At 41.3% G+C, this 12,510-nt stretch overlaps 1 protein-coding gene across 4 annotated transcripts in view; it reads left to right on the top strand.

Annotated features, from left to right (window-relative positions):
* Positions 1-8,708: 8,708 nt before the first annotated feature.
* The window catches only part of CDK8 (cyclin-dependent kinase 8), a 152,070-nt gene continuing 148,268 nt past the window's right edge, over positions 8,709-12,510 (top strand). For 3 of the 4 annotated variants that reach the window (XM_011958551.1, XM_011958543.1, XM_011958522.1), the window contains exon 1: positions 8,709-9,530. In XM_011958551.1, coding sequence (XP_011813941.1) covers positions 9,403-9,530 — 128 coding nt within the window. In that variant the 5' untranslated portion in view covers positions 8,709-9,402. The remainder of the gene's footprint in view (positions 9,531-12,510) is intronic. The other variant, XM_011958531.1, reaches the window with a different exon arrangement.

The following is a 12,510-nucleotide window of genomic DNA, read 5'->3' as shown; positions in this document are numbered from 1 at the left end:
CAGCCTATGAGAAACTGTTCAACAGCTATACTGGAAATACAGAAGAGCTCAGATTGTGGAAAACTTAGCTACGTGGAGCTAACTAATTTAATTCTAACATTTCTATTGTAAGCTGCCTTAAAGTATTTTCATAAGCCAGGCTAAAGTAAATACGGAACCTGAAATATTAGAGGAAGGAATTTAAATTAAGCTGTAGGCAATGGGAAACCATGTAGGGTCTTTAAAGATTTTTTAAGCAGAGGAATGATGTAAATAAAACATTAAGAAATTTAAACAGGATGTAGGCTTTCAGGGCGAGAAGGATGATATCTGATGGAACCTGACCTTGGGTGGTGGAGGCGGGGCAGGGAAAAGGCTGCTAAGGGAGAAAGAGTCCCAGAGGTTCTGGGCATGGGGTTGCGTGGAAACAAACAGCCCTGGGTATCAAATATCAGGTGGTTGCAGAGGTGACCTAGCCATGTTTATGTGTGATAGAAAAAGCTGCGTGGCTCACAGGAGAGGTACATGTTTGTGCCGGAACCAGCCAGAAAAGACTTGGCTTTCCTGGCAACTGGGCCTGAGTAACACAGTCCAGCTAAATGGAGGGTGAAACACGGTGAAACAAGAAACCAGAACAATATATGAAGCCTTGAAAAACTGAACACAAAACTAAACTGTGCTCCTACGGATTGGTTGCTACCCACTTGTGTAGCAAAATATATTTTGAACTGAAAAATATAAAGTGGTACGTTTATTTTTAAAAAGGTGTCCACTAGCGAAAAAAAGCCCAAAATTAGAGTACTAAATATCATTTTAAAGAGGTAACTTCTCCTTAATACTTACAGAATGTGAGGATGGAATTCACCAACAACAAATCTCAGAGATTTCAGTCAGGGATGCCCTTAATAGTCAAAGTAATAGGAATCTACTAGTCCAGAAAAGGAGAAATCATTTTAAACCTATCACTTGCATTGTTACTTCAGCTGTCTTAGTATGTATTTGATGAAAGTGTATTGCTACCAATCTTAGGGAAGCAGCGAATGAGGTTACTTTTTAAAAATTATCTTGCACAAAGGTAAACATGTTCAAGCTAGTATTACAAGGTAAAAGGGGAAATCCTGTCCCCATTTCATTCCCTACTCAACTTCAGTGTCATGGTCTGTCATTTTAACTACTCTCCTGCCAACGATCCTAACCTCCCTCGCCTGATTTTCTTTTCATCATACCCAGCTGGCAAGGCCCCAACCCTGGATGAATCCAGCGTCTGTCTTTGCCCAGCCTCCACCTGAGCTGTTGAGTACTAGTGATGAAAATCACACAACAAGGCAAATAGATATTGATATAAACGCATGGCTGCACCTGCAAATGGGCCCCATATGTTGGCTAGAAGTCCTCTGATGACATCCGGCCAGCTATCTCTCCCATTCTGCTCAAGCACTATTTTAAACCAGCAGTCTTTTCAGATGTGCAATCATTGCTTTCTCTCTTTCCACTCCTTCCCCTGCTTCACAGCAGGTGAGCGTTTCTACTTTACAGGGAAAACCAAAGCCATTTGAAAGGGAACTGCTTCAATGTTTACCAGATCTACAGATGTATATGCATCCATGTTTGGGAGACAGAGGAAAACATGGCCACAATATTTTGTACTTCTTACTATCAGGAAGTGGAGTCTATTTGCCCGTTCCTTGAATCTGGGCTGGTCTTGTGACTTGCTTTAACTAAGATATGGTGGAAGTGATGTGTGAGTTCCAGAGCCCAGACCTCAAGAGACCTTATGGCTTTTATCTTTGCCCTTTTAAAGCATGTCAGTACCAGATAAGAAAGTCTGAGCTTGACTACCGAATGAGGAAAAAACACGTTCAGAGAGAGGCTCAGAGAGAGGCCCAGCCGAGAGCTAGCACCAAGGCCACAGACGTACATATGAGGTCATCTTAGACCCTCCAATCCCAGTCTAGCAACTACTTACAGCCGTGTGAGTAATGTCAGATGAGACCAGCAGAAACACTTGGCTGAGTCCAGCCAACCTACTGAATCATGAGAAATCATAAATAGTTGTTGTTTTATATGACTGTCTTTGGGCATTGTGTGTAGGGCAGAAATAGATATGTGATAAGGATTGCTATCCTTTTCTTCTTTCTGTTTGTTAGCCATGGAAGAGATGTGCCTCTTCCTGCTTAAGAGCAATGGTTTCACCTGTGCCCGGGGACCATTCCCTCTCCCTATTTTAGAGACACAGAACTATTGTTCTCAGTATCTTCTTGCAAGTGGTTCCGTTTAGTTAGCAGTGAAATACCTCCAGTCTCTCCTGACCGATGTTTCCTTCTACTTCACGTTCACCTCCTGTGATAGTCCCCTCTTTGATAAGGAACTACATCCAGCAGGTCCTATCTTTCATCTCCATTTTACAGCTAATATCGTCATTCATAGGAATTACTGCTAACTTAGAACATATACCTTGTATTAACACCAGGCACAATTCTAAATACGTTACATATATTGTCATCAACTCTCTTAACCCTTCCAACAACCTTTTGAGGTAGTTACTATTATTCCACTTTTACAGATGAAGAAGGAAAGTGAGACACAAATAAAGCAGCTTGCCTTGTTAGTTAGGGGCAGGTTCGAGTGCAGAGGCCGGATTACAGAGGCAGTTCTCTCAACCTGTCTGCTATAAATGTAACTATATTTCTGGTTCCGTTTCGTTACTTCAAACTCAGTCTTCAATCCAATGCAGACTGGCTTCGACCCCGGCTTCACTGCCACAACTACTGTTGTTACTGTTCAAAATTATTTATGTATCAATGAATCACGCATTCTCATTGGGACAATATCACTTACTAAGGGGCAAAATCTGATTCTTAAGGGCTCAAAAAAAAAGACACTAAAATGGTATGCGGTCCTGCAATGTGCTACAGTACACGAACAGATACACTATATCTGTAAAATTAACATTTCATGCGGCAGACAGAAAAACAATCTAAACGTTCTCCTTAGCAGGGAAACCATTTTCAAACAGGTTGAGAAACTGTGATACATTTAACACTACAATCTTTATCTTGCTGGACTTCTTGGCAGTATTCAGTACTATTGCCCATCCCTCCTTTGCAAAACATGTTCTTCCTTTGGCTTTTGTGATTTCATATTCCCTGATTTCCAAATAACCCTCTGGCCTTTTCTCCTATATTCAGTCCTTGAATTTTGGAGGTCCTCAGGGACTCGTTCTTTCTTGCTGTAACGTATTTATTTTGCAGGCAATCTAACCAACTCTTATAGCTGGTGATTCTCCAGCCCTGCTCTTTCCTTTGAGCTTCAGACTCCCACAACTACCTGCCCACCAGATATGTTCACTTGGATTTCTGAGGCATTGCATATTTGACATGTCCAAAATCGAACTTACTTTTTTCATCTAAACTTGTTACTCTCAGTCTTCCCCATCTCAGTAAGTGGCAACATCCTCAGGAGTCATCTTAATTACTTCTTTTTCTTTACTTCCCATCCAACTGATCAGCATGTTCCATAAATCTCTGTCTCCACCTCTATCTATCATCTATCTATCTATCTATCTATCTATCTATCTATCTATCTATCTATCTATCTATCTATCCATCCATCCATCTCCATCCTTCCCTATCAATTCATCCATTCATCCATCCATCCATCTACCCATCTATCATTCATCCATCCATCCATCCCTCCGTCCATCCATTCATTCATCTATCCATCCATCCATTATCTATTCAACCATCTATATGTCCATTTTGCATCCATTCATTCATTCTATTCATCTATCTATCTATCTATCTATCTATCTATCTATCTATCTATCTATCTATCTATCTATCTATCTATCTATCTAATCTACCTATCTACCTATCTATCCATTCATCCATTTATCTATCTATCTATCTATCTATCTATCTATCTAATCTATCTATCTATCTATCTATCTATCTATCTATCTATCTATCTATCTATCTATCTATCTATCTATCTATCTATCTAATCTACCTATCTATCCATTCATCCATTTATCTATCTATCTATCTATCTGTCTATCTATCTATCTATCTATCTATCTATCTATCTCACCATCCATCCATCTGCCTTGCCTTCTACAATTAATTCTTCACATAGCACCAGGATATTCTTTTTAAAGCATAAATCACATCTGGTCACTGCCCTCCTTATAACCTGCTGGTCCCCGTCTACCTCTCTGTCTTCACCTCACACAATTTCCCCTGTTACTCTTTATATTCTTATCATCTTTCTGTTCCTTCATTCCCAGCTTTGGCCTTTGCACTTGCTGTCTGTTTAATCTGCCTGGACTACTCTGTTCCCTCATCCACAGCAGATTTTGTTTCTCAACATTCAAGTCTCTGCTTAAGTATTGTCTCCTTAGCATTGTCTCCATCTACCAGTCTAAAGGAATTTCCTCCTAGTCCCACTTTCTATCACATTGTCCTGTTTTATTTCCTTTATAATACTTGGGGCATTCTCCCTCCTGTAAACTCTCTACCCCCATCTCCCTCATGCCCCTAATAAAGGAGCGCTCATATTCTTGCATGGTCCTGTCCCTGTGCCTACACTTAGTTGGCCTAGGATGGGCCTGACTCAGCCATACTAGAGCCCTTCTTGGGATTTTTAGAACTGGAACTGAGAAACAGTCAATTCTTCACTAATGATAGCCATTGTCTGATGCAAAATTCAGCAACTATTGGTGGTCATGTTTCCCGTTGTGTGGAGGAGATGAGTCCACAAAGGCAAATGACACCCACATGGTAAAGGGGAGAAGAGTAAGATATTTTTGAAAGTATTTTTTTTTTATTCTGGTTATTTCTAAGGTCTAAATTATATTCTGGATGCTTGCAGAGTTAGTAAGGAAGCTTTTTGCATCTACAGTTTCTTTGAAAATTTTTTAAAAATCAGGTCAGAAAGACAGAGTGAAAAAAATGAAAAATTTAAAAAAGGCTCTGTGATTGATTAATCTAACTTGTTCTTCCTGTGTCAAACACTGTGCTCACACGTAGATGGTTAATATGTGCGGGATGAACATGCCATCTGTAGAATGAGAGGTTACTTGCTTTCCACTGAAAGCATGCGTTATGAGTGAGACAGTGGAACTCAAAGTTGTAGAGACTGCAGTGGTTAACTATAAGAGCCACTTGGGCTTTTGCATTAATATATCATGAAGCACTCAGTCCTTTTGCAGTTATAAAAAGCCCTTTTTAGAGCCAAGACTGAGGCAAGATACTAAATGTTTTAAAATGACTGTCCTCCACCTTTATTATTATTAATGTCCATTTCAACATTTATTGAAATCAATCCAATTAAAAACATTCTAATGAAATATAATTTGGCAAACAATATGTGCTTGGCACTGTAGGGGATATAGAGATGATTAAGGCAGAAACTTAGTCATTAAATTTATTAAGGGGCAGATTTTTTTAATCACATAAAATAAATGATTAAAATAAAAAGTAGCTATAATGAGTTACAAATAAAGTGCAATGGTGCCAGGGCTGGGGTAGAGGTTCATGGTAAAGAAGGGTCATATCTAGTTGCAAGAACTGGGAAAGGCTTCATGACCAAATTAGGCACTTGGAGGATGGGTAGGACTGTAAAGGTCAGAGATGGTATGAGGAAGCTTCTTAGTCCTTAAGAACCGGACAGCATATTTGGCATGAGTATGAAGCACATTGTGTAGGTAATGAAGGCATAAATGAATGGAGTTGGCAGTAAACAACCAAATGACTATTTACTGGCATCACTAATCACAGGAATTGAGAGGTTCAGGGGATAGAATGGTATGTTCAGTTTCAGAAGTTTTGTTTGAGATGACAGTAGAATATCCCCTTAGGTAGTATAGGAAGTAGTTGAAATGTGGGACTGGCTTTTGGGAGGCAAGTTAACACTGGTGATGTTAAATATGAAATGTAAATCAAACCACATTTTATGCACAGAAGCATAGCCATTATTTGTGCATTGTTTAGAACGTGGACCAAAGAGGGTCCTAGGCTCTAGAATATCACTGGAGAGGTCATGATAGAGCAAAGAGATACGGGACATCAGTATAATCTGGGGTTGAAAATCAAACTGAAATTACAACTCCGTGTCCCTGATATGCTCAGTTCACTCAAACAACAATGCTGAACCTCCATCTCATGAGATCTAGGAAGTTGATTCCAGGCAGGTTCTACTCCTTAAGTTTTTGCAATAGTGGTAATAAGTGCTGCAAACCCTTCCTAGCTCCTTGCTTTGGCTCTGTAGGCCATTTTCCATCCTGCATAATTGAGTGTCTGGCTGCTGCCTCTCTCTTTCCTGCAAGCATGCACATAGTCTTTACAGCTAAGACCAGGCTGATAGCTTGGGGATGGCAGCAGAGAACTACCACACACAAAAGGAGACGCTTAAAACTGAATATTAGATGCTACTGTTCCTAGCATTAGCCATGCTCTCCTATAAAGGGCCGTTAGTGGCTATTTCTTCCTCAGCTCCCCATCCTGATACCATTTTACAGGGTCAGCTTACCTCCTACCACCATATTTCTCCAACCTATAGTCTAGGCCTCTAACTCTCACCCTGGCTTCAAAGAGAAAAGCAGACCTTACTCTTCCTTAGACCAAGGTTAGCTTTTTTTCCTGCCCCAGGAAAAGACTGACAGTCAGGATTGACATTCAGGATACTCAGTTGACAGTGAGGACACTCAATTCCTTCAGGGAGAGTTCACCTTCACCCAGAGTGAAGCTAGCCAAAACAGTGTACAAAAGTACATTTTTAAAAGTCTGAGGCTGGGTATGTGGCTCACACCTGTAATCCCAGCACTTCGGGAGGGTGAGACGGGAGGATCACTTAAACCCAGGAGTTAAAGACCAGCCTGGGCAACAGAGTGAGACTCCGCCTCTAAAAAAAAAAAAAAAAAAAAAAAAAATTAGCTGGGTGTAGTGGCACAGGCCTGTAGTCCCAGCTACTCAGGAGGCTGGGCAGGAGAATTGCTTGAGCCGAGGAGTTCAAGGTTGCAGTAAGCCATGATCGCATCACTGCACTCCAACCTGGGTGACACAGCCAGACCCTGTCTCAAAACAAAAACACACACACACAAAAAGGTCTGAGACCTTCAATGTTCCAGAATAGCGTGTATAATTGGTACGGGAGGTGGGGGAAGGGCAACCCGATACAGTGTAGGGCCAAGCTGAGTCCCAGGCCTCTTCACAGCTTTTCCTCTGGTGTGGTAGCTTGATTTCTCAAGATCTATGAGTAAATACTTGCACAAAAGACACATTCCTCAAAAAATACAAAACACACTGTCTAAGGAAGAATCACGTAAATCCATATTTAGAAAATGATGTAATTCTTTAAGGACGCAAAGGAGCAGTTCTGCTAGAGTCACCCAATTTACATCACTGAATGGAAACAAATAATATGCCATTAATGAAAGCTTACATTTGTTTTGTGCTTTGCACTTTGCAAAGAAAAAATACTAGGCTCCAAGAACACACTAACAAATGATAATACAGGATTCAAACCCGGTATACTAAAATACTAAATACTTATATTATATAGTATGCTAGGTAAAAACAATTTAATTTTACGCAGTGGTGAAGTCACTAATTTTCCCCAAGGAAAAATTATATGAGAGAAAGCCTTTTGGAGGTTTTTTCATAAGATGGTATCTTCATCATCATCATATGCATATGGATTTTTTTGAGATAAACATGTTTATTCATTCATTAATTTAACAAGTGTTTACTGTGCATCATTGTCAAGGCATGACACTAGGTTTTATGGAAGATGCAAATATGACTTCCTATAACAACTTAGGATCTAGCAAGGGAGAGGAGATAAAAGATGAAACGGAATTTGATAAATACCACAGGAAAGGTGGAAAAAAAGTGTTAAAAAGTTCACATTAAAAGTGCAAAGTTCCCTTTGGGAAGTGGGGAGCTTTAGTGGAAATGGTAACAATTGGAAACCGAAAATTAAAAACAGGCAAATAAGAGGGATAAGATAAAATGATAGATTAGTATCAATCTTGAAGCAGGACCCCTGAAGCAGGACATATTGCTACCGCAAAATTATTAACAAACTAGTTCCCATGGATTTAGATCCTTTCTGTAATCATAGCTAGAAACCGGTGTTCTTATAGGGAGCATCGCAGAAGGCTGTACTGTACTCAGTACTTCCTGTAAATGGATAGGAAAGGTTGGATGGTCATCTGTCACAAGAGTAACAATGTTTAGAAGTAGCTTGGACAGTAGTCATTGATTCACTTTTATTGGAGCTTGTAATGTCAGTATGTTGACATCATTGTGCAGCCCTTATCAGATTGTGAACACCAAGAGTACCCCAACTGCTGGCCCGCGAGCTGTTTACAAATATATCGGTTTTTATAGATGATGGCCTTTAACATCTGGAGTTCAGAGTGGCACAAAATGTGTTTCTAAAACCACCCTCCTGCCCACGTGCATCTCTTTGGTCAAGTTTATGGCTGAAATCAGACTCTAGTTAGATCGCTATAAAAATAAAAATAAAAATAAAAATAAAATTTCCCCAAGTAATTGAAACGAATTTCACCCTAGACTACGAGTCCCATCATGCAACGCTCCCATATTCCCACCATGTGGGGCGGAGTCGTAGAAGAGGCGGCAGCGGCGGCGGCCTATGCATTCTGGGTATTGTAGTCTGGGAAGCGGCCACCGCTGGGGCTGGTCCCACGTGGTGCATTTGGCGGCAGCTTTGGGCAGCGGCTCCCCTGCTCCCTCCACACGGTCCTCAGGGTGCCAGCGCCAGCAGGGGCGGCCAGCCACCGCGGGAGCGGGTTGGAGGGTGGTCCGGAGGCAGCCCGAGGCTTCGCGACGTTTTTGCGACAGCCGCGGCCGTGTTCCGCGAGTGCCCTCCCTCCTCCTCTCTTTGAGGAGGTACCGGCTGTTGTGCGGCGCTGCCTTTCTGTTTGAGTGTATGGGAGAGTGAGTGAGTGAGTGAGTGTGAGCGAGTGTGTGAGCGCGTGAGGCGTGAGTGCGCGTGTGAGAGGACGAGAGCCTGCCTGGCCGCCCCCGCCGCTCCCGCCGCAGCAGGAGCAGAACGCGCGACCGGAGAGAGCGGCGGAGCCGGCGCCCAGGGAGCCCGCGGGGACAAGGGCAGAGACACCGCTCCCCACCCCCAGCCCTCGTCCCTCGGCTCTGCTTCGCCGGGGGATCCTCCCCGTTCCTCCACCCCCGGCCGGCCTCTGCCCCGCTGTCCCCCTGGATGTCCCCGGCGCTTTCGCGGGGCCTCCTCCTGCTCTTGCCGCATCAGTCGGGCTGGTGCTGCGGCCGGCGGGCGTAGAGCGGGCGGGTTCCCGGGGGCTGCGGCTGCCCGTGCTTCCCCGGTCCCCACCCCTGCCCCCCGGCCCCCCGACCCAGCTCTCCGGCCTCGGAGGCTGTGACAATGGACTATGACTTTAAAGTGAAGCTGAGCAGCGAGCGGGAGCGGGTCGAGGACCTGTTTGAATACGAGGGCTGCAAAGTTGGCCGAGGCACTTATGGTCACGTCTACAAAGCCAAGAGGAAAGATGGGTGAGTGTGTGCGTCCGGGCCGGTGTCCGCGCTGGGCGGCGCTCCCGCAGGCCGAGGCAGGTAGCCCGGAGGGAGAGCGGGCCGCCGGGGTGCCGGGCTCTGACTTCCTCGACGCCGGCCTCTGGCTCCGCCAGCAAGGTTTGGGGAGGAAGTGGTGTGCGAGGGATCCAAACCCACAAGAAATCCTGCGTGCCGCATCTGTGTTGTGCTCTGGTGGTAAGAGGGAAGAGGAGCCTCTGCACCGTAGGCTGTATACTTTTCAAGGATTTCAAAGCTGATTTATGAAAAAATGCGTTCTAAAACGCCGGCTTAAATGTCTCTGTGTGTGTGTGTGTTTTTTTCTTTGGTCGATTTATTATGGTAACCTTCTGGGGATTTCCTCACCCGCCTCTGGAGTGTCATCCATCGGTCTAGAAGGAAGGCTGTGATCCTTTCCCCCACCAGTTTGTGATCGATTTTTTATCAAATTTGTATTTTATTTGAGGGAAGGAAGGCAGCGAGTGAATGTGGTTCTGGAGAGAGTTCCCATAGGGATCATCTGCACCATAAATGTTGCAGTTGCTATTTAGATATTATTAGCTGTGAATTTTTACATAGAACAATGGGGGTTTGGTGCAGGGTGGGTGGTGGGGAAGAAGACAAGTGACACAGGGACTCTCTCGTTGAGGCTTTTTCCCCCAAATTTAGCGGCTGGCAGTGAACTTTAAATAATCCCTTTGCTTTAAATATTCTTCCCTAGTAACAACTTAATTAAACCTGTGAGTGGTAATGCTTCCAATTTAGTTTCTTAACAGGCAAGTGAACTGTTCATTTTTTCTCTTTGTCAGTAGATGAATGTCTTGTAATATTGACAAAAGAGAAGGCAGTTCTTAGTTGGGGGGAATAATATATGTTTTATTAACTCCATGTTTTCTTGTAAAATGGATGTTTCTGTTGCCTTTGACAGAATAGAAAATTATTGAAAAGTCAAAGCTTATTATATAATCTTTGGATTTTATTAGAAACGAAGTAGCTTTACTTGAACATCCCAGTTTAGTTACCTGCTATATGATGTTTAATCACTTAAAATTTCAAATTAGGAGAGTATGTTCAGACTACATTAGCACGGAAAAAAAAATTCATAAAGCTGAAGTTCCCTGGTGTGGGGGAGGGGGGCGCATATTTATAAATACTTTAGCATTCTGGATGTTGGAAAGGAAAGTGTGTATTTATTCAACATTTTTCTTAGATTTACTGAAATATCTTTCTAAAAGTATTTACAATTGACTCTACGAGGTAGATAGGAGTTCTAATTAATTTGGAATATGTATTTTAGTGCTTTTATGCCACAGTAAAGTGGAACAGATCGGCAGAAGGTAGGGATTTGGATTTGAAAACTTGATACTCTGGGCGCCGCACGTATTTAAAAGTACTTTTTAGCACTGGAGAGATCAGCGTCTGGAGATACTGCTGACTCTGTTGATGTCTAATTAGACTTACTGTTGAAGTTTTACTCTGTAATGACATATATTTTAAAAATTATGTTTGATAACTTACCATACAATATTTCTCAAAAGCTTTAAACCATCTCCCCTTCCCCCAGTATTATGTAATTTTGGGCATATTCATAAAATCCCCAATCCCATGAGATTAGACATTACAGTGCATTTGACCACACTGTCATGTTATATAAAATTCTAGCGCCTTTGCTTTATTTTAATCTGTGTGAGAGAAGCCCCTTCTGTTTTCAAAAACTACGAACTTAAGCTAATAAAATATGCATTTTTTTTTAACGTTGTACTTTTATTAGAAAACTAAAACTGTGTATTGGCAGGAGGTACTTAAGCATATTTTATATCTCCATGGTCAGGTTTTAATTTAGGTTGTTAAGAATAATTTGAAAGAATAATTTCAGTATCTTTGAATTTAAAGATAGTTGAAGGTATAATGTATGGATATTCTTAGTCATCCGTGACAGCTGAAAAGTAACATTGCATTTTGGAAAAAAGAGCTTATTATTTGTAATCCTTGGGGTTTGTTTTCCATCAGTCTTTAATGATTCTCTTTATGTGATGAACTTCTGTTTTTAATGGATCAAATGTCAAGAGAGTTTTAAAATTACTATCTTTTAGAGATAGTTTTAGAGAGTTTTAAAATTACAGGGATTTTTCAGTTTTAGAGAGTTTTAAAATTACAGGGATTTTTTTCGGTTTGACTTCTTTTTTGTAACCTCACTCTGGTAAAATATCGCATACTATTTATGAGGTTCTTTTGATCTTATGTCAGTGAAATGTAATTTAATGCATTTTAGCCCTGGTAAAATAAAATTTGTGGCTGTTTAATCTTTTATAATAAGATGATGATCAAATAATTTGTTTCTAGTATTGATTTACTTTCAAATTACATTATATATTCTGCAGCTGAGATTTGTTCTCTAGGAACTCTGACGGTAACACCTTCAAGGAGAACCTGAGAATTTCTATAAAAGGAAATAACACAAATAAGCTTGGTTTAGACATATTTGACTATTGAAATGAATTTATGTAAACGTTGTATCCTTTCAGTTGCCCCAGTGAACATAGGACATGAATAATTGGTAAAATAATTTAGACCAGAGGAGTTAGCTGCTCAAATTATTAAGTTTTAGGAAATAAAATAGCTTGAAAGATTCATTTCTTTGGCTTACTTGAGGCATGATTGCATGGTAGGGAAAAGGGACCTTTTATTACTGTGTGAATTTCAGATTATAATAGAGTTTAAAGACATACACAATACATCCTGGGATTAATTTCTTCTCACTAGTGTCGCCATAAATGAGATAGTGTCCTTTGTGTCTGAACACTTAAAGGGTACTCAGTGAGAATCAGGGGGGTTCATTTTCTTTCTGAGTTGATTGTATCTCATCTTTGCAGAATTTAGGCAACCAAAACTAATTTTGTTTTAAAGAGTGGGAAAGCGTTAGAAGACAGAAAACAATTTGTGTTTTTCAATTCTAGACTTT

This window comes from Colobus angolensis, unplaced genomic scaffold (assembly GCF_000951035.1).
Source record: "Colobus angolensis palliatus isolate OR3802 unplaced genomic scaffold, Cang.pa_1.0 Scaffold113, whole genome shotgun sequence".
NCBI classification, from domain to species: Eukaryota; Metazoa; Chordata; class Mammalia; order Primates; family Cercopithecidae; genus Colobus; species Colobus angolensis.
Note: the sequence above shows the minus strand (reverse complement) of the source record. Positions and strands in the feature narration are given on the sequence as shown.